We start from the raw sequence: 23,952 nt of genomic DNA on the forward strand, positions 1-23,952 counted from the left end.
AAATGGTCAAGGGTACTGACAATTCTTTAGCTGCTTCTCGTACTACACGAGCTGGTATACCATCCAATCCCACAGATGTATTGACATTGAGGTTATGCAATAGCCTACTCACCTCCTCTTCATTCACCACAATTCCCGTATAATCTACTGGTTTATTCGTTTCTTCAATGTCACCACCTGGATGATATATTCTTGCAAAGTGCTCACTCAGTAACTCAACTATCTCAACTGATTCAGTTACCTCCCTACCATCGGCATTCTTTAAAATCATTCTGCCATGTACATTTTTCCTTTTACTTGCTACATATCTAAAAAACTGTTTAGGATTCTCTTTAGCCTGCATGGCCAATGTTCTTTTGTAATCTTTTTTGCTTTTCTTACCACACTCGTCACCCTTCTAGCCTGCGCTTTATACCTTTCATGTGCCTGCCGGTCACCTTTCTCCTTAAATTCCCTCCATAGTTGTTTCTTTTTTTGCAGCTCAAGCTTAATGGTGCTATTCATCCATTTAACCCCTACTCGATTTATTATTCGGACTCTAGGTATACAGTCAGCCATTGCTTCATGCAAGCACTTCTTAACTACCTCCCATGCATCATCGACTTCTAGTCCTTGCAGTTGTACATGCCATGGCACCGAGCCAATCAAACTCCTAAGCTTGTCATACTTTCCAGCCCGATAATTCCAAATGTACCCTGTCTTAATTGAAAATTCTACACCTTTAGCCACCTCCCAAATCAAGACCGTATGATCACTCTCACCGATTGGTGTCAATGTGGTCATATTTGTTACAGCCAAATCCTCAGATGCAATTACTAGGTCAAGCACTCTCTGACCCCTAGTATTTTCCCATTACATGCTGTCGCAGATAGTTATCCCTTAATAAAAGCATAAAATCCAATTCCTTCTTCCCGTGTGTCCTCTCCTCACTCCAATCAATGCGACCATAGTTGAAATCTCCCATAATAATCACCCTCCTTTCACTCATTTCTTCTATTTGCTTGTGCATACTGTCACCACCATCTTTTCCATCACCTGGTCTATAGCAGCACCCAATTGTATATTTGGTTCTGCTCGCCACAATCTCACGCCAAATGGCCTCAAATGTGCTCTTTTCTCTATCTTGCAATTCAACTTCTATTCTCCTTGGCTGTAGCTCATCAGCTATCATCAACAATACTCCTCCCCCCATTTTATTCTCTCTGTCATTCCTGAACACACTATACCCATCACATTCAATCCCACTAGCTATATCATCTACAGTCAGCCATGTTTCACTAATACCAATAACCTGTGGTCTGGAAGTGCCAACCATGGCCCAAAACTCTTCCTTCTTGTTCCTAATACTCCTAGTATTAGTGTATTTGAATTTAAGACCCCCATTAGCCCCAACCCTACCTTGATGCCTTATATTAACTATCCCACTCTGGTTTGTTGTCCTTATTTGCTCTAGCATATTATATTCATTCTTACATTCAACTGCCTCCCTAAGGACTGTATATCTACTCCCCTCCCCTTAACAAATCTAGTTTCCCTGAATTTGCACATCCACTACATTCAGCAACACTTTCTCAAGTTTTCTTAGAACTTCACTTAAGTTCCTCATTGTTATGAGGAACTTAAGTGAAGAACACAGGAAAGGATGGCTTAATTGTGAGTCAGCAGGAGGTATTTGATGACATAATCATTGAACATCTTACAGGAATGTTCCAGATTGGCATGCCTGTTTAATAAGTCTTACAACAGCAATGGTTCCATGGGAGTGGAAGAAGGTCCCACTGTAATCGTCCCACTGCATAAAGGTGGTGATAAGGATGTAGTTTCAAATTATAAGCCAATCTGTATATCTGGAGTTGTTGTGAAGGTAGTAGAGAGATTGGTGAGAAGCAGGATACAGAAATGGGTTTATTAAAGGAGATCATGTTTTACTAACTTACTTATGTACTATAACAAGGTGACAAATACCTTAGACAGGGCAGATATATATACAGTGATGTACTTGAATTTTACAAAACTTTGATAGACTGCCACACGACAAACTGTTAAATAAATGGAAATAGATGGGATTGGATGACAGACTTCTGAGATGGATCAATTATTGGCTGTCAGATAGGTATCAGAAAGTTGTATAAGGGGGTGCAGTATCCTGATAGAGGAAGGTCACTAGTGGTGTACCACAGGGATCAATTTTGGGAACCATTGTTATTCAATTTATAAGTTAATGATATTGCGATGGGTTTAACTAGTGATATTCAGCTGTTTGCAGATGATGACTTGAGGAAAGCAATGCAGAGTTGAAGTGGATATTATAGGCTTATAGGAGAACTTGAATAGATGCATGAATGGGCAGGTATCAGTTCATTGTTGCAAAGTATACAGTTTTGAGATTTCGTAAGCAACGATGAGATGCAAAGTATACACTTGGTGGGGAAAATTTAAAGGAGGTAGAGGAGATGAGAAACCTAGGAGTGTACAAGGAACTAAAATTCAGGGGCCACATAGAACAAGTTGTGAAGACATTGGCATTGGATAATGGCAATGATGTGGAGGACCCTGCACAGAGGAGTTATGATGCTATTGTATAAGGCCTCATATGGATTATTGTGCAAAGATTTGGTTTTCAGGTTTTCATGGTGAAAAGGATATGCTGGAAAGGGCCCAGAGAAGATTCACAAAGGTGGTCAGTGGTCTTTGGAATGTGGAGTACGAGGACAGATTAAGAGAATGTCAGTTCCAAAGCCTAGCAAATAGGAGGAAGGTAGAAAAGATATGACTGAGACATAAGCTAGTCAAGGGTTATCAGGCTGACATGGAAGAGATTTTTCATAGAACGGGAGAACAAGAGGCCATCGCTAGAAATTGTATAAAGATGGTGTGAGCAGAGGAGTGAGGAGCAGGTTCTTTGCATGGAGAGTGGTTGGTGAGTGGAATGCATTGCCTGAATGTGTTGCGAATCAGTTTAAGGCACAGTTGAATGAGCATTGTATGCAATAGTGTGTACCTCCCATGACAAGTCTCTGACTTTATGGAGGTCAAATGATGATGATGATAATAATAATAATGCATATGGCCTGCTCCAGTTAACCACCAATCCAATACACAATTCTGCCAATGACAATACACCATTCCTCCTTCTCACTTGACAAACCTTACACCAAACAAACCACTACAACTCACAGAGCAACAAACTATGATCTCTAAACCATTCTTCAATGGTGTTCAGATAACCTTGTCAATTTCAAAGATTGCAAAATACAGTTCTGCCTTATTTCCCACATAAACAAACCATATTCTTCCAGCCTTACCTTTAAAAACACCCAAATCTCTAGACAAGATGAGATCTCTCTTTCCTTGGGATTATCTTGACATCAACTCTCTTAGCATATACTCATATTGAGATAGCAAGGTTTTTTTCTCCCGAAAACTCAGGTTTCTCATACCACATAGAGACAAATCAGCCTTGAGAACACATGCAATTTACAGATAAAAAAAAAAAAAATACTATTGGTGATGGTGGACAGAAGATGGCATTGATGTAGGTTATGATGGTAGTGGCAGTTCAATGTAGTTGGTGGATTGAGTGCTGGAGACGGAGAGTTGTATAGTAAGTATCCTACCTTGAGGAGTCCTTGGAGGTGTCATGTAATAAAAATAAAACACATTACGACCATTCACTCCTTGGCATCCAAAAATTAGGATTCCTCTTTTGCTCAAGGCATTACTTTATCTTCAAACTATTAACCTATATAATTAGAAATCCATCCATCCATTGAATACTACTCACACATCTGGGGAGGTGATACCTAAAAATATTCAATGGAATAGAAAAGAGAGCATTCTGACTGATTAATGACTCGCTCCAAGCACTCTCACCAAGGCATTTAATATCCACTGCATGTCATCAACATCATCAAATTCCTGCCATGTGTACCCTCAAGGGGTGTACAGGATATGACAGTACCACATGAAAAAAAATACATCATTAATTTCCTATCTAAAATTCTCCTCCAAATCAGTCTGTTAGTTGTCAAGACTCCAACATAATCAGATCTCATATTTCTATCATCTAAAGCACTTTGTACCATATCAATCCACCTATATCTTGGTTTTCCTCTGGGTTGTTTTTCTGCCAACCTGGCAGAGAACACTTGTTTTGCTAATCTTTCCTCGCCCATTCTGTTTAAGTGACCATACCACCTGAGATTAGCTCTGCTAACGCATTCCTGGATGCTGACAATGTCAAGTTCTTTCCTAATATCCTCGTTTTTAATATGATATTGCCAATGATGCCATCTGTTCATGACTATAATCTTTCTCAGGACTCTCATATCTGTGGTCTCTAGTCTTTGGTCAAGTGTTTTATTTCTGACCCAGCTCTCAGATCCATAAGTTAAAACTGGTTTGAACACTGTCTTGTATACAGCTAATTTAGTGTTCCGACTAATTTCTCTCTTATTCCATATGAATTTATTCAATTGACTTCCCACCATACCAGCTTTGCTGATTCTGTTGTCTATTTCTATATTTAATTTACCATTTTCAGTAAAAATCGTGCCTAAATAGCTGAAATGTTTTACTTGTTCCACAGGTTCTCCATTCAGTTATGGTATGACCTTCATACCATAACTATTACAACAGCTATTCAATTTAGTCAGATAATCTTGCAGACTTGTAGCTGATTTATTTAGAAGTATAACATCATCCGCATAAAGCAAAGAGCTGACATTAACATCTCCAATTTTGATATCATGTTTAATACCACTTTCCTTCATAATGTGATCCATATAGATAATGAATAACAGAGGGGATAATGTACATCCTTGTCTCACACTAGATTTAACATTAAACCATCTTCCTGTACTTCCTTCAATTCTAACTGCTGACTTACAACTGAAATAAAGACTAAGTATTGCTTGATATAATGCCCCATTGACACCATATGATTGCAGCGTATTGAATAGCTTCTCTCTTGGCACCTTGTCATATGCCTTTTCCAAATCGACAAAACTCGAATACAGATCTTTCTTATATTCCCATGCTTTCTCGACTATTTGTCGTAAAGTGAAGATCTGATAATGACAGCCTCTATTTGGCCTGAATCCAGCTTGTTCGTCACCAAGCTTTTCTTCCACAATTCTTCTCAACCGTTTCTCAAGTATACTTGCATAGATCTTGCCAGGAACACTCAGTAAGGAAATACCTCTGCAATTCTCACATTCAGTTTTATTTCCCTTTTTATATATGGGTACTATGAGAGCTCTACTCCAATCATCGGGAATTCGTCCCTCTGTCCAGGCTTTCTGAACTATGAAGTGCATCCACTGCAAGGCTCTTACCACCATACTTCAGCATTTCTGATCGAATATCATACATAAATTGAATAGCTGTTGTAATAGATATGATATGAAGGTCAGCAATAAAAAGACAAAGACAATGAAAATAGGCAGAATCATTGAAAATGTCAACTGTGTTGTGAATGGAGAACCTGTGGAACAAGTAAAACATTTCAGCTATGTAGGCATGATTTTTAGTGAAGATGGTAAATTAAATATAGAAATAGACAACAGAATCAGCAAAGCTGGTATGGTGGGAAGTCAATTGAATAAATTCATATGGAATAAGAGAGAAATTAGTCGGAACACTAAATTAGCTGTATACAAGAGAGTGTTCAAACCAGTTTTAACTTATGGATCTGAGAGCTGAGTCAGAAGTAAAACACTTGACCAAAGACTAGAGACCACAGATATGAGAGTCCTGAGAAAAATTATAGGCGTGAACAGATGGCATCAATGGCAGTATCATATTAAAAATGAGGATATTAGGAAAGAACTTGGCATTGTCAGCATCCAAGAATGCGTTAGCAGAGCTAATCTCAGGTGGTGTGGTCACTTAAACAGAATGGGCGAGGAAAGATTAGCAAAACAAGTGTTCTCTGCCAGGTTGGCAGCAAAACGACCCAGAGGAAGACCAAGATATAGGTGGATTGATACGGTACAAAGTGCTTTAGACGATAGAAATATAAGATCTGATAAATTTGGAGTATTGACAAGTAACAGACTGATTTGGAGGAAAATTGTAAATAGGAAATTAATAATGATGTAATTTTTTTCATGTAGTACTATCATATCCTGTACACCCCTTAAGTGTACATGGCAGGAATTTGATGATGATGATGATATATATATATATATATATATATATATAAAAGAATGATCATTAACTCGGTTAACATACATATTTTTATAAAGAATTGAATGACTAGAACCGAGATTTAAGTAAAAAGGTTTTAATATAAAAACACGACTAGTTTCAGCTTGTAACAGCCTTCATCGGGTGACAGTATAAAAGAAAGAAAAAAGAAAAAATACTAAACACTGAAAGTTAAAAAAACGATGAACAACATAGAGTCTCTACATAATTAGCATGAAAATGTTGTAGTTGTATTTAAAGCTGTTCTTTCTTTGTTGCATTGTTGGGAGAGTGCGTGCTTGCAGCATCACGTGAACGCCAGTACATGATTACAGCTGAATGACTATCTGGGAGGTTGTAGCTCAAGTTATTATTTAGATGAACAGGATTGAAGATGATTTCTCTAGATTCTACGATTTTTCTCTCTAGTTCATCATTGCAACGGAAGATGTTAGTAGGTTTTCCCCAGCAAACTTTGTGACTTGGTTTTCATCATTAGCATTAGCCGAGAAAAGGATATGACTTGATAATGCACTGGCTCGCTGTCTCTTGTAAGCAATGTCCCTCATGTGTTCTTCCATATGCAATTCGACAGATTTGTCTGTCTGCCCAAAATAAGGAATATCACAATCACACAATATTTTATATACACCAGGGTATTTGAGTTGACGATGACAAGGTTTTGGGTGGCCTATTAAGAAACGGATCTTTGGAAGTGGAGTGAACAAGGTTCTGATATTGTATTTTCTTAACTTTTGCTAATTTGTGTGAAACTGTACTTATGTAAGGAATAGATATATTGCCTTTGAATCTAGTTGTTTCTTCTGAGTGATGTCTAGGAGGATTAAGAATGAATTTTTCAATGATTCTCTTGGAACATCCATTAACTTCGAAAGAAGTTTTCAGATGGGTTATTTCTGTAATAAGTTCATTTGGGTCATCCAGAAGAGAATGGGCTCTATGTCCCAAGGTGGAAATTATTCCAAGCTTATGAGGAGGGAAGTGATGGGACTGACCATGCAGATATCTGTTGGTATGTGTGGGCTTTCTATATATCGATATTTTGAGTTTACCAGAAGAGCGAGTCAGTTTGACATCAAGAAAAGGCAAGGAATTATCCATTTCAAGCTCGGCAGTAAACTTAATACTTTGATGTCAGCTATTGAGATGTTCGAGGAAAACCATAAGGGAATCATGTCCATGGCTCCAAATAATGAAGACATCATCTACGTAGCGTTTCCAAACTTTAGGTGTTAAAATAAAGGAAGAGATAGCCTTGGTTTTAAAATCCTCTAAGTAAATATTTGCGAGTACAGGGGATAAAGGATTACCCATAGCCAGTCCATGATTTTGTTTGTATATATTATCTTGAAATTTGAAGTAACAGGACCTGATGCAATGTGTAAGCAAGGCTAATATTTTTTTGGATAACTTGTCCTTGAGTAATGTTAGGACTTCATCTGTTGGGACATTAGTGAACAAAGAAGTTATGTCCAAGCTAGCCATGATGTCATCTTCATTAACTGTAATATCCTTGATGTATGTAACGAATTCTGTAGTGTTCTTGATAAAGGATGGTGACTTGCCTGAAAAACGTTTTAGGTATTTGGCGAGATATTTTGAAAGGTTGTATGTCGGAGAATTGATACCTTCTACAATTGGGCATAATGGGGTGTTCTCTTTATGGATTTTAGGAACATCATATATGCGAGGAATTAACGGATGGAGAGAACGCAGATATAAGCGAACATTTCGGGATAATTCAGTTGTTGTTTTTAATAAGTTGTTTGTACGATTTTGAAGTTCAAGAGTTGGATCTCTCTCGAGTATTGAGTACGTATCATTATGTAGTAATTCAAGCATTTTATTCTGGTAATCTTCAGAGTTGAGGATGACTGTTGCATTGCCTTTATCTGCAGGAAGGATAATTATATCTCTGTGTTTTTTAAACTTTTAATAGCTTTGCGTTCTGTTGAAGTAACGTTATCTGCAGGTGGTTTTGCGTTATTGATAATAAAGATTGATTCAATACGTAGAAGTTTTGCATCTTGTGGAGGGAGAAAAGAAGTAGCTTTTCTATTTTTTGTAAGTAGTGTCTCCTTTGGTATTAATTTTGGGGAAGGAATAAAGTTTAGACCTTTACTAAGGATGCTTTTTTCTACATCTGAAAGTATATAAGATTTGTTGATAACGACTTTGTCAATATTGATGTGTGGTTTTGAGAAGTTCCTATTATTTTGTATTCTTTTTAATGTTTCAAATTTACTTTATTATATGTATTGTGGCTGCTTGAGATTCACAGTATGTATTAAAGGTATGCCAGCTTTCATTATCTAGCGATTCTTCCAGTTTCTCTGCTATAGTTCTTTTTTTATTGAAAAGAAAAGCGAGAGTTCATTTAGTATCTGAGATTTCTCAGACAGTAGGTCTAATTTAGCTTTATGATAGATTCTACTCACATGTTCAGTTGTTATGTTTTTTTTAAAGCACATAAATTTAGGAAAGACAGCGTAAAATTTGCAATGTTTCAAGAAGACCAACCTGTTGATGCTTAGTCCAATCCTCTTCAGTGTCTTGTTGAAGTTTCTTTTATTATTAATAATAGAAGCCTCGTCATGAAGGTTATAGATGAAAGAATGATCATTAACTCGGTTAACATACATTTTTTTTATAAAGAATTGAATGACTAGAACCTTATTTTGGGCAGACAGACAAATCTGTCGAATTGCGTATGGAAGAACACATGAGAGACATTGCTTACAAGAGACAGCGAGCCAGTGCATTATCAAGTCATATCCTTTTCTTGACTAATCCTAATGATGAAAACCAAAGTCACAAAGTTTGCTGGGAAAAATCTACTAACATCTTCCGTTGCAATGATGAACTAGAGAGAAAAATCATGGAATCTAGAGAAATCATCTTCAATCCTGTTCATCTAAATAATAACTTGAGCTACAACCTCCCAGATTGTCATTCAGCTATAATCATGTACTGGCATTCACGTGATGCTGCAAACACAGCTTTAAATACAACTACAATGTTTTCATGCTAATTATGTATAGAGACTCTCTATGTTGTTCATAGTTTTTTTTATCCTTCAGTGTTTAGTGTTTTTTCTTTCTTTTATAATGTATAATGATGAAGACTGTTATAAGCCGAAACTAGTCGTGTTTTTATATTAAAACCTTTTTACTTAAATCTCAGTTCTAGCCATTCAATTCTTTATAAATATATATATATATATATAATTTTTCTAATAATCAAATTTAAAATAAGAGTTTGAGATGTTATTTTTTCCCATATACAGAAGTGCTCTTAACCTATAAGCTTGCTACTTCTTCATCAATATTATGCTTGTAAACCAATACTAGTGCAACAAAGGAGACACCCTCCTAGATTCCTAGTACTTGTTATTTCAACAATACCAATGTGTAACTAGCAGATTAGAATTACTAAAAAATAAATTTCATGTTCACCAGACAGGAGCTGATTCATATTAATATCAATAATGATACATTATTCTAATATTAATAATTACACCACACATAAAAGTTTAATAACATGGTTTAAAACAAACAGTTACCTCAAATGTAGCACGGACTGGTCGAGATTTCTTTTTTATTTTTCCTTTTTTTTGTTTGTCTTTGTTTTGGACATGACTTGATGCAGAAGAATCTTTAGCTGCTGCAATGAAAATAAGACATAAAAATGCATTATAATTTCTTTAAAAAAAAAAAAAAAAAAAAAAAAAAAAAAAAAAAAAAAAAAAATCATGTTAGATTCAGGAGAGAACATTATTTGGATTTCTGTCAAGAAGAGAAGAGGTCTAGTCTAGATATATATAGGTGATGGTATATATCATTCATGTTAGTTTTTTTGCAATGGATGTTGGTAAAAATGGATGTGAAAGAGATTAGGGATTTTGGCATCTATTGTATATTTTGTTTGTCATTTTTGTTAAAAATTAGTTTTTAAAGGAGTATTTAATTACGGACACTGGTTTTTTATAGATTTTATTTAGATTAGGTAGCAAAGGCAAAGACAGAGGAGGAACATGTAGTGAGAGGAGACAGTGGACATGACACCCAAACAACAAAGTAACATCTCTGTGCCATAATATGGTCTCAGCAGTGTCTCCTACATATGAGTAGCGTAAGTTGCTATTAAGTAGAGTAAGTAAACTACTATGTATGTTTACACCAAGCAGATGGGAAATTGCTCAGTGAAACACTTGGTCAGTGACATTCAAAATCCAGATGACGTTAGTATATTGAGAACAATATTCTACGGACAGTTGGATTTGGAATTTATGAAGCGTTACAAGTTGGGCAGGAGAGAATTAGTATTGTCAATGAAAAGTAATACAAATTTTTTGGAGGGTGAGGAGAATATGAAATGTTTATCCCAAGATAAGATAGATGTAAACAGCAGCACAAGAAGAGAAAACTGATCTCAAATTGGAAATCACAACATTGTCAAAAGTATGAAGAAGTTTATTCTGGGAAATAGAGATGTACAGTGTTTTTAATAATATTGAAATTCACTAGAATTTCTGCATCCAACTTGTTTAAGAGATTAGTACACCCTTTGTCGAAAAAGAAACCGAACTTTTTGAAAATAGAAGAAACTAGTGCCGCCACCTTCATTAGTGTTGTGTCAATTGTTTATGACATTTGTTTCATTAGAAGCCAAGTTATAGTGTGTTTTGACGAACGGTCGGAAAATGAGTCAAACAGAGAGCTGCGATTGACTTTTGTGTTAAACTTGGTAAAAGTTTTACCGAAATGCATCGAATGTTTCAAAAAGCATACGGTGATGAATGCATATCCCGTACTCAAGTTTACGAGTGGTTTAAGCAATTTCAAAGTGGTCGTGAATGCTTGAGGACGACGAAAAGCTGGGCCGTCCAAAAACTGGACTGAGCGAAGTTAACATCTAAAAATTATGCGATTTCATCAAAGAAAACCTGAAATCATCCTTGAGATTGATTGAAGATGAATTGGTTGTGCACAGTTGATTCCAAAATCAACTGTGCACAACATTTTGACCGAGAGTTTCGGCCTTCGTAAATTGAATTCGTGATTTGTTCCCCACAAGTTGACTGACGATCAAAAAATATATTGAATTGAATACTGCAACAACCTCATTAAAACTGCTCGTAAGGACTCAAACTTCCTAGAAACAAGTGTTACTGGTGATGAAACATGGTGTTTTGAGTATGAGCCCAAAACAAAGTGCCAGAGTGCTGAGTGGAGACCACCAGAAGAGGGGCATCCGAAAAAAAGTAGCTTGGAGAAGTCAAAAGTAAAGACAATGCTGATTTCTTTCGGAAATCAGCCTTGGAATCACAAAGAATCACGAATTCTTTGTGATTCCAAGGGCATTATCCACAAAGAATTTGTTCCGCCTGGCCAAACAGTCAATGGTGAGTTTAATCTCGAAGTTTTGAAGTGATTGATAGCGAGAATTTGTCACGTACGGCATGAATATCATGCCGACCGACCGTTCGTCAAAACACACAATTATTCTGCTTCTAATGAAACAAATGTCATAAACAGTTGACACAATACTAATGAAGGTTGCTGCTTTCGACAACAAAAAGATACAACAGGTGGCGCCACTATTTTCTTCTATTTTGGAAAGTTCTGTTCATTTTTGGACAGAGGGTTTAGGGACGATCGTTAACGTTGAATCATTACAGCACTACAAGGTTTCAGATCCAACATAACATGCAATGAATGACCAGCAAGGAAGGTGAAAATATCATCACTAAGGGCAGGAATAGACTATATAAGATGGTAGTTTGGTAAGAAGACTTCAATGTCAGACATGAGCAATGCCTTTGAAATATCATGAGCTTCTCCAAATCTTTCCATGGTCTAAATCCAAAAGCAAGTAAGGTTAGAGATGATGTGTGCCATAAAACAATGCTAGAATCCATACTGGTGTTCGCTAATTAGTTAATAGGTAAAACGGTGAAGAAGCTAGCTGTTGATGACCTTCTCCATCACTTTTGAAAGTACACTGCCTGGAAAGAAGTCAATGGACACCTTAGTGTGAAGAACAAACAGCCATGGCACTTGCCTTAATAAAATGTAGGACGCTTTCGCTTGATCACTGTGCAGGGCATACTTTCCACAAGCATTCGATTGTGATCAATGGGAATTTTGGACCATTCTTCTTGTAGGCATAAAATGGACTGCTGTAGGAGAGATGTCCCTTGACCTCACGTGATGCTCCAATTCCACAGATTTCAATAGGATGGAGATCAGAGTTATATAAAGGCTAATCAAATATAGTGACAGTGATGTCCACAAACCACGCAGTTACAGCAGCAGCCTTATGACACGGTGCATTGTCAAACTGAAAGAGACAAGGGTCAGTTCTGTAGAAACACCACAAAGTAGGTCGCATCACATTGTCAAAGATGTTCAGATACCTCTCAGAGTTCAAAGAACGTCACACCACAAACCAAAGTCCGACGCCACACCAGGAAAAACAGGACAATATCATTACTTTGTCACCTCCGAATTTCATAGCTGGAGTTACACTCTCTGGTTAGGAGATGTTCACCAGCATTCTGCCATACCCAATGGTGTCCATCTGCTTGGTAGAGGGCGCAGTGTGATCTGTCGCTCCACAATACAGCTTCCCAAGCTTCCATGTTCCACCATACATACATACACTTTGCATCACTGAAGATTATGCTGCATGTTGGTTCGGGTAATGTGGGATTGGCATATAGTAGTCATACCATGGAAACCAGGGTTGTGAGCCTTGGTTCTGAATGTTTTTGTGCTCGCATTCCAGTAGATGCCTGTAACTTCACATTCAACATGTTAGCCGGTGAATGGCGGTTTTTACATATTATCCTTCATAGCACCTTATGGTCACATTCAGTGAGTCTGTAGGCCATCCACTGCAGGTAGCTCCTGCAGTTGACTCCCTGCACTTCAATCTCAGTTATGGTATCACTGATTGTTGACCTTGTATCAGTTCCCTTCTTACAGCCATTTCACCCATACACAGTTGCACTGATTTGGGAGTATCATATTCCTCCAATTTATACTGGCTACAAACACATGATTTGTTTTGCACGGCAAAATGCATCTTGCCCATGGGGATGTCTGTAGACTTCTTTCCATGCAGTGTATTGAGGTAAGGACAATTCGACAATAGTTTGATGGCTGGCTTTCATCTCCTTTTTTTTTTTTTTTTAAGGAACAGGCTGGATAAAAGCTTGCTTCCATGCTTGGATACATGTCAGATGAGTAGGATGGCTTGTAAAGGTAATACGGGATGGGTATTAATTCCGGAGCACAAATTCCTAGTACAACTGGAGGAATGCCATTCATCGGAGACGGAGAACTTATTAGCATACAGGCTACTGAGTATTTTTCTTATGTCCTGAAAGATCAGAGGAGAGGCATAATAATGGTGGCTGGAATAGTAAGGGGAGATTTGCTAAACAAGAACTGAAGGAGAAGACTGATGCCAAGAACACAGCATTATCTTTTCAATTAGAGAGAAAAAGAGGTGGGAACATAGTAGGGCAGTTTGCCCTACTATGTTCCCACCTCTAATTACTCATCTAATTCCTCAGCTAGCTCCATTTCTTTGCAATTCAGGCTTATTATGTTGATAGTACCGATCTTTAACTCTGGTGATGTTGAGTTGGGGTTTGTTTTCAGATATGTTCCAGTGTGCATATTAGCTCATGTCTTAGAGCTGAAGTACATATTATACCATTAGAGTTCAAAAGAACAATTGTAAAAAAGTTGCGTAGATAAAAATTATGAATAGTTAATAGTGATCACTTGGATAGTATTGTATTTAAATGTTTTAAGTCTCACAATATTCAAGTAGGCAGTTCATCCTGTTGACAAAATTTCCTCATTGCTTTTGCTGGCTAAAGATGAGCATCCTACCTTGGACTTTCTAGGTGTGTCCACCATACTCCTTGATCCTGTGATTTATCATTTTATCATACTTTGGCCAACCAGGAATATCAGTTGCTTTGCTAAGAACATAAAAATTGCATCAAATACCAAACCTGAGCAATCCTATGGAACATAATATCTCCACTAAACACAGTCACTGGGAAGAAAGTCCTGTACAAGAGAAGATTTCTTATGGATAAACTTTACAAGGAAAGGCAAGGCATTATTAAATAACTTCAATCTTAACAGGTCTGATAAACTATGTTTATCCCACTTAAAGAAAATATTGCTTCTTGACAGCTTTATATTTTATGTTTTTAACTATTTGAACATTAGTATATTTTTAAAAATCAAATGCATTTCATGTATCACTGACTGTCAATAAACCATTAGTGTTGCTTTGTTGATTTTTCTGTTGTGTGTGTGTGTGTGTGTGTGTGTGTATCATCTGCTTATATTGAATGATATATGCATGTAAACACAAGAAAGATATTTAATTAACTAAATGTTTTGGTCTGGAAATAGCAGACCATCCTCAGTGGTATTACAAGAACAGTTTAAAAAAAAAAGATAGAATGCTAACAATAGATCGGTAAAAATAGAACACGCCGTGTGATGTTATATCACTAAGTATAAAATGGAATGTTTTGAAGTAGAGACATGATTGGGGAAAAAAAAAAAATAAATAAAATAATAATGAGTAATCTTGATTAGACTTTCCCAGATTTTTGATATAGATATACAGTCATTACAATTCAGGTTGGGACGATGGAGCAAGGCCTCCACGCTTTCCTAATCTGCTTATATTCTATTCATTTCATACTGAAGATATCTATAAAATATTGTTGAAAACTTTATGCTAACAAGTAACTTTTATGTAAGGTATCAATATTATTAATCATCTCATCATAAATGTATGCCATCTTCCAATGTAAGAAAAAAAAAAATAGGGGAGAATATGATGAGCAAGCAGTATGAATGTCATCTCTGGAATCTGAGTGCAGTTGCGGGAAGCAATAAGTAAGAAATAAATTGAATAAATTTAAGGAAAGTTATAATAGTAGTTAGAATGACCCATTCTTGAAGAGATTTATGTCATTTCATTAGGGTGAGTTTATAATAAAAAAAATGAATGAACATAAAATAATACTTACAGTGTGTTGAACAAAGGCTTTGGCACTTATTTAAAAATGAGAGCAAAAACTCATTATGTAAATGTACTGCAAATAAAAATGAATAGTAAATAAGTTGCAATCATTCCTAAAAATGTGAATTATATTTGAATGTGAATGTATATACGAAATGTATATGCATATACATTTTAGTATATACATACATATATGTATATACTAAAATGTGAATTATATACAAATTATAAAATATGACTAAATTACTTCTGTTCAATTGGTTTCACTAACAATGTTATCAAAATAATGCACTAAAATTTAACCTATTATAGCCTAGCATCAGGATCCAAAGTTAGTTACTATACAAATAGGATCTAAAGTTATTGTAGACATTATATTATTACATTCATAACATTATAATGTATTATTTACTAGAGGATAGAGAAATGAACAGAAGTGAACATACAAACTGCATTTCTTCACATGTGAAAAAAAGAATTTGCAGAAGTGCAAGTGAACTATAATTTTTTACCCTTACTTGGAGTTAAACATTTGTTGCAAGAACCATGTCATCGGTTATTAGTATTAGCTTGTGCCTTGCTATTCCAGAAAACATCGAGTTTACTGCATTGTTTGGTTAAATTCATGTCTGGTTTGTTTGATAAGGATCTCAAATATCATGAGATCCTGATTTGAGCTAGCTTTGAGAAATTGTTCTGTATAGTACAAGAAATGTGTGAAAGTAATGTTGCCCGTTTTTTCTCAGATTTTAAATTAATCCAGATTTATTTAAAATCTGGATTAATCCTTCAACAAACATTTTGTCAATTTTCGACAAAGTTGCTATCATTCTATATACACTTTTGACATCACTAAGTGAGATGCTGTATTATTATTATTCTTCTTCTCTTCCATCCTCAAGGCAGGTTGAGTCCCACATGGATGAGAGCCTTCCACCATTCTCCGTCCAAAGTGAACTCTTTCATATGCCAAAGAGCTTTAAAAGTCCAATGCAGTTTTAAGTGCTTTATGCCATGTTAATATTGGTCTTCCCCTGGGTCTTGTACCATCAAATACCAGGCAAGGAGGTCTGTCTGATTCCATTTGCACAATGTGACCAAACCAGCGTAGTTGAGGCTTTTCAATTGTGTTAAGAATTAGTGCTTATTCAAGAATTGTCAGGATATTCAGATCTTGCAGCACCTGTGCATTAGTCTTATGTTCTGTTTATTTTCCTGAAGCATTTCATTTCTATACTCTGAAGTCATAGCTTTTCATGAACAGCTTGTTTTTGGCTCATCATCATCAATGTTATCATCAAACAGACAGTAGTCAGAGGATTCCAGATCCAGGCTGTGGACACAATGAGAAAGATCAGTCTAGCAAAATATTACAAGTGTAGTCTTGTGCAAAAAATAGCACTTCTTTCCTTCTTTTACCTTTACAATGTCAAGAGTTTCTATTCCTTATAACTGCAACTTTATACGAGGATGAAGTGGTTGGCTGTATGCCTCCCAGTGTTATCCTACGTCTGTAGAAGCGTTATGTTCTCAAGGCTGGTTTGCCTGCTTGTGGGAAGAAAAATATCCTGCATCCACACCCAAGACCAGCTAACTTGGCTATGTCTGAGAAAGATCCTAAGCTCCTCACGTCAGCAACGGGAATCGAACCCAGGACACCCCTTTCCCAGGCATATGGCTGCGAAGCGCATAGCCACTCAGCTAACCACACAGAATCAAAAAATAACAACGTTGGGAATTGTCACGGAGAAGGAAGATTTCATTCATGCTTTAGATGGGCTAAACTCTACAGAAGTATTTTATTATTTCTACATCTCCAATAACTGTTCTGACATGATTATGTTGCCTCCTTCCACAAAGTCTATAAGCAAGGCTCCATCTTTGCCCCAGAATAAAGATGACTTTTTTTCCCCACAGCATGAGAGGAACTTCAAAAAGACAGACTTTCATTGTCATGCCTTTGACGACCATGGAAGACTGTCTTTTTAAATTTCTTCTTCTGTTGTGACTTGAAATCATGCTATTCCATCAAATGACTTTTCACTTCATTGTCATAATGGTGAACCTTTGTTTTATCATCTGTGCGACTGTGTGAGAGGAAAGCCCCCATCCCATTCTTGCAGCATTGGAGAAATTCCATACAAATGACTTTCCAGCATTATGTTTACCACCCAACTTTTTTTTGGGACCTACCATGGGCAAACTTGATGTAGCCAAGGTCATTAATGGTGGTCATTCCATCACTCTCAGCTGGTTTTCTGATACCAACTGCACTGCCTAATTTTGTAAATTGAGATGCAACAATCCTCCTTGATCAGGACATCAACATGATTCCTGTTGTCCGTCACTGCTGTCATTGTGAGGCTGATCTCTGTCCCTGCTTTCACCACACTTAAAGAGTGTGACCAAATGTCTAATTGTACTCATGTCAAAGCATTTTTCAGATGGGTATGACATATACCATGAAACTCATATCTTCCACAGTAAGACATTTACCCATTCTACTTTTGCATGCATATCTATGAGAGCACCATTTTGAATTACTTGTGTGCTGTACCCATGACTGATCACAGTGTCACTCACCATGGGAAAACTAGTTACTGCTGTCCACTCTCTAGGGAATTAAGACCAAGATAAAAAGAAAGATCTACAAAATCGTAATGTGGCTGGCACTGATGTGTAGTAGTGAGACCTAACCCAAGTATTTGGGAAGATTAGGGATTCAAAGCTGAGGTGTTTCAGACATGTTACACAATGAGACAAAAGCTATGTGAGAAGAAGAGTGATGAAGATGAAGCCACCAGGCAAAAGAAATAAGGAGAGACCTAAACAATGCAGGTTGGACAGCATGAGTAGGGACCTCTAAGACATTAAGCTGGAAGAGAACATGGTCCTAGACAGAACAGAATGGAGAAGCTTGATTTACTATATCAACCCCCAGTTGAGTGAGAATGAAGGTGGAGAAGAAGATCCTATTATAGCATTAATTAGGTTTATATTAAGAAAAATTACATAGTCATAAGAAACCAATGAAATTAACGTTATGAGGAAGATATAATTAGCTCTTATACATATGCAGTTGACTCATTATAGTCAACTTGCACACATAACAGCCACTGAATTAGGAACTTTTATTTAATATCGCGTTGGACCTCTTTTAGCCAAATTACAGCACATATGCGGTTTGGCATAGATTCAACACAAGGTGTTGGGTTGCATATATGTCTACAACATACCAGACAGTCCTTTAACTGGCTCAGATTTGATGGAAGAAGGCTTTATTTCCAGATCTGTTTTTCTAACATGTTCCATACATTCTCAATGAGGTTCAGATCCACACTTTGTGGTGGCCAAGGAAGATGGTGGTAGTCGCTGAATCACTGCTGAACAATTCTTGTGCAATGGAGAGTAGCAGTGTTGTCCATGAAACAACTGTCATCTGCTGGATAAAAAAGTCAACAGTGCTCAGATATTCCTTGGAGGACATCCAACCTTATCAGGGAGACCTGTTCAGTACCAATAGAACATGTCCCACACAATGACACCAGCTCCAGAACCTTGAGTTGTGCTTACAAGACAAGCTGAATTCATTGTTTCATGGGGGGGGTCTTCGCGAAACTCTGCCTACTGCCAGTACAGAACAACTGTGACTTGTTGGACACCACAACTTTTTTTCAGTCTTCCAGTGCCCAGTCATGGTGTTCCTTAGAACTGCTGTATACAAACCTTCTGGCTCTTCACAGAAATTATTGGTTTCTGTATAGGGCATTCAACTGCCAATACTAATCCTCTTCAATTTCCTGCACATAGTTCAGCGAGTACAGAACAGCCACCACTACTGCACACAAGAAGTTCTGTTTGTCTGTACAGCCTTCTCAGACAACAGTGATCTCATTCCTGACAGACTATCTTAGGACCGCATTTACTCCTCTTAGACAAGAAATGTGGATTATTTTTCCACAGATTAAACACCCAGGATATCTCATCCTTTGATAAACAAGTCAGCTCTGCTGTTTTCAAAATCATGGCTCCAGCCATAGCAGCACCCACAATAAGCCCTTTAATGAACTCCCGTGTATTTTGGCGTTTAATGAACATTAGTAAATATATGCTTATTCTTATAAGTTTCATTTCAAACCAGGAATCTAAGAATTGCAGTTTCAAATATTTCACCTGATATTGACTTTTTGTGAACTTCATGTTCACATGCCACACATCCATCACATTAAATTGTTATTAAACTTCTTTTATGTTTTTAATTCTTTCTTTATTACTAATCGTTTTAGATTTCATGTGCTTGTACTGCAAATGTACAATAGCAATATTTATATAAATATCTATATAAAAATATGAGATAATGTGTCATGTCAAATTTGTAAGTAAGATGCTAAAAATGTAATATTTGAATTTGATTTTTGCAATATTCACTGCGTATGTTTTATATTGAATATAAATACAATAAATATTATAATAATATATGTCTATATTACGATTTTTTTTTCGAGGGGGGCCGTGAAATATTTTAGTTTCTCCAAAGGGGGCCCTGACATCCAGAAGTCTGGGAAGCACTGGCCTAGAACACATGGTGATGCACGTGATCAGGTATTTTGCATATACACTGTGTAACTGATGTTTACATACATCTGTGTAAAGGTTTCTAGTTCAGTAGCCAGTAAGTGACGGAATAAGAGGAATATTTTTGCTATAGTGAATTTTTTTTTTCTCCAGGACTGTATGTGAAACATTGCGATTTTTCAGTAGTTTGTGAACAAATTAGTTATAGCAGTATAATGAGAGTTTACTGTACATATACTATATATTAAGAGTGGATTATACTGCCTATGGTTTACCTGATAGAAATTTCATCACATATATATATTTTTTGCTAATGAATTACAGATACAAAGTAGGTTATAGAACTAACAGTATTGTGGGGCCATGTGAAGCCAAGGTTTAAGCGAGGATGAATCCTTTGATCTCTTGAACAATGGGAGACTGCAGAACTTAGGACACACTTTTACTGTTTTTATGGGCAGCATCAAGAATTTTTGCAAGGGTTCAGATCCAGCACTTAGATGGATAGGTGAGAAGTGTAACATATGTGAAGCAAAAAAAGAGCACTAAAGTTCTTGAGCGGATAAAGCTAAGGATATGGTAGGTTAAAGATAAGGTAGACTTTGAGGATTTATGTATTACTGAAAATAAGGGAAGTGAATTGAGATTATTTTTTAAGGATAACCTGGTCACCTGCTGGTGGCAGAAGGCAAAGAGATTATCTTTAATCCCCCACTGAAAACCGTACAGAAACCAGTCCTTATGACAATGTTTTTTAGAAGCTCTTGAAGTTGGAGAAGTTTCAACACTGCAATATTTGTCAAATTTTGACAAGATCTGTAAAAACCAAGGACAAGACTTGAAATCAGAAAGAGGTAACCAAAAAAGATAGAACCCCCGGAATGTCTGCACTGGTGGAGAAATATGGAGAGGAAATGTTCACATGCCACACTGTAAAACAACACAGAGGAAACTTGCTACCTGATTACAAGAGGTGGATGCAGATGATAGGATGGCAGCTTGTTGAGAGGGCCTCTATGTCAGACTTGACTTAATCAAATGCCATGGAAATGTGAGAACTACAGGTTTCTCCAAATATTTCCATGGTACATGTCCAGAGCAGTTATTATTTTATACAAGACTGAGGAAAGGGCAATGGAGTGATGGCATGTAGGCAGACTTTTACCTCCCTTTATTGGATAGGTTGAATATAGACTCGCTTTCATGCAGGCATGCATGCAAGATTGATATCTGCTGAGTACAAAAGAGTGGAGATAAGGTAGTTTATAAGAAACTACAAAACCCAACTGCCATTTGCACAAGAGCCAAGTTTTCTATATTTGGTGAATTTCATGACAGCTATTTTTCAGTTTAAGTATGCTTAAAATGAAAAATAGTCTAGGATGAGAATAAAACAGGAGTTTCTTCCTCAAGCCGCTTGTGACATGTATGCAAACTTTGAAGAAACTAAAACAGATAATGGACAGGAGTTTTGAATGGAATGTAGAATATTGACTGGTCTTCATTCTGACAAAAAGAATAATTTCAGTAACTCAATCAGGGAAGTTTCATCAGTAGAGTGGAAAAGAAAAGATCATTCCACATGGCACTACAATGCAACACATGGTTGAGTGGCTGAACAAGAAAAGGGCATTCTATATGAGAGGTGACCTGAGGATATATATATATATATATATATATATATATATATATATTTTTAGTCCCACCCATAAAAGACTAAAAAATTACAGCACATTAGACATTAGTACCAGAAAAGGGCAGAGATATTTTAATTTTTTAAATTTAATTTCTTTTGTATTTTTAAAATTTATTTTTTGCATAATCCAGGAACCCAAATGGAGCTTTTTTCAAGCCCCCAAGAAGTGGAACAGTAGGCTCACACCAGGTAATTCATTTCCCATCTAAGGACATCAACAAACATATATGCCCAGTGGAATTTGAGCTTGCAACCAGTTAGTATTGGAAAGTGAGAAATTAACTACACAATCAACAATGCAGGTATACTTAAAGTTATAGTTCTTGAAATTATATTCTTGCGCAAGAGAAATCAAAGGTTGCATATGAAGAATCTTCATAACTAGGCTATTGGTATACAGAGAATGATTAACTTCACATAGTTGCCTCAGTATCCCAGGAGTGTCTTGCTTTCCTGTTTACATGATATACTCTTTCAGGTATATCATGTAAGCAACCTTAATATACAATTAAACTAGTTGTGAAGATACTTCATGTGCAAACTTTTTTTTGTTCATACTGGGGCAAGGATAAAAAAAAAACAAAAGATAATTTCTTGTCTAGTATAACAGTCTGCACGGTTAGCCTAGTGGCTATGTGCTTCGCAATCATATGCCCGGGGGAGGGGTGTCCTAGGTTCGATTCCCATCAGTGACATGAGGAGCTGAAGGATCTTCCTCAGCCATAGCCAAGTTAGCCAGTCTTGGGCGTGGACAGCAGGGTTTTTTCCCCAGTTTATTCTGGGGTTTTTCATCCCGCAAAGCAGGCAAACTGGCCTTGAGAACTCAACACTACAGGCCATAGGATACACCGGGGCATAAGGCCACCTTATCCTGTAAACGGAGTGAGGTCCGATGATCAATGGACCCTCGACACCGCAAGGTAAAAGAGGGTATAAGGAAGAAGATGATGATGATGATGTATAATTTAATTTAATAATTTAGATGGAGAATCAGCCAGAGAGATTTGGGATTCAACTTATGAAAACTATTTCTTGCAGAATTTGTGGCCAAGAAGAGCTCAGTTTGAAACAACACCATTAGACTTCAACAGGAATCAAATAGGAAAAGGGTAGTTGTGTATATGTATGTATTATATATATATAAATAAATAAAAACAGAAACAATATTAAATGATGATCAAATGAACTCTCACAACTGGCCAAATCTGAGACAGTCAATTCCATTTAAATTCACTTTATGCAGCAGAACCTCAAAGCAATCCTATAGTCCTCCCAACCAGAAAATAATTTTATGGAAGAGTTTTTATTCCACTGAACTCTGTGAATGAAAGAAATTGCATTCCAAGCAGCAAGACCTGACTCATCAGGCTCTTACTATCTAAAGTAATCTTGGTGTTGTTTTTCTTTCATGGGGAAGACAAATAACTTGTCTTCTGAAGAACTTAAGCAAGAAGTTCAGAAAATTTCAGAGTATTGTAGAAGGTTAGGTATCTTCTTTGAGGCACCTTGGCCAAATGAAACACACACACACAATTTTTTTTTGTATAATGAGACTTACTTATGGAGTATCCATAATAAATCACACATGTACCACTATAAAAATCAATTTATCGTACAATATTTTGTCTTGCATGTCATAAGGCATCTTCAGCGTGAACAGAGAACAACAGTAATGAATTTGATTTCTATGGTTCTCAGCTCACACTGATGATATCTTACAACATGGACCAAAATATCCATATAATAAATTACTTTTTACTGTGGTACACATACAATTTGATAACAAATGGAATAGAGATCTTACAGGTGTTTTATGGAGGAGGTAGAAAATGATTTTATTTATGAGGTGATTGTCAAAACCATTAGACAGAAAGTGAGTTTTAGTGTCATAGCATATAAATGAAACAATGTGTGAGAACACAATGAATTAATGTTTCGAGAGCACCTGAACTTTTGATTATGTTTGCAGAAAGAAAACTCTATATTGGTTTCCTTTCTGTAAAAATAGGCTAAAGACTGCCATTTTCTAAATATGAGAAAGAGAAAATGAAGAGTTATTAAATTTCTAAAGTAAATTGGATCAATATGATAGATAGGCAAGATTCAACACTATCCTAATCAAAAGTTGGGCCCCATCAAAGCATTAACACCCCACTTTCCACAGATGCACTATTACAATGAGAATTACAGTTAATCAAATCTACTTTTCTTTGTAATGGTTCTGACAGTCAACTCATAGATAAAATAATAAACTATAATCAACATTCTCTACTTCTGATCTGTGCGTTTCATTGGCAAAGTTTATTGAGACCTTGCATGTTATCTTCTGTGCTCCTTTTGAAGTTGTCATCCATTAAGTTTGTTAGTTTCTGTTATAATTAATATCCAGGTTTCTGTCCTGTAAG

The 23,952-nt window shown here is 36.5% G+C and overlaps 1 protein-coding gene across 1 annotated transcript in view; it reads right to left on the minus strand.

The window, feature by feature from the left end:
* Positions 1–23,952, minus strand: part of LOC150103964 (transcriptional adapter 1-like) — a 109,149-nt gene that overhangs the window by 38,055 nt on the left and 47,142 nt on the right. Inside the window, exons 4-5 of the mRNA XM_090397217.1 lie at positions 15,284–15,349; positions 9,773–9,873 (exon numbers count right to left, since the gene is read on the minus strand). Of these exons, the coding sequence (XP_090253343.1) occupies positions 9,773–9,873; positions 15,284–15,349 (167 nt within the window). The remainder of the gene's footprint in view (positions 1–9,772; positions 9,874–15,283; positions 15,350–23,952) is intronic.

The sequence above is a fragment of the Typopeltis vanoorti genome, chromosome 8, assembly GCF_054136105.1.
Source record: "Typopeltis vanoorti isolate ZY-2024b chromosome 8, IOZ_Tvanoo_1.0, whole genome shotgun sequence".
Lineage (NCBI taxonomy): Eukaryota > Metazoa > Arthropoda > Arachnida > Uropygi > Thelyphonidae > Typopeltis > Typopeltis vanoorti.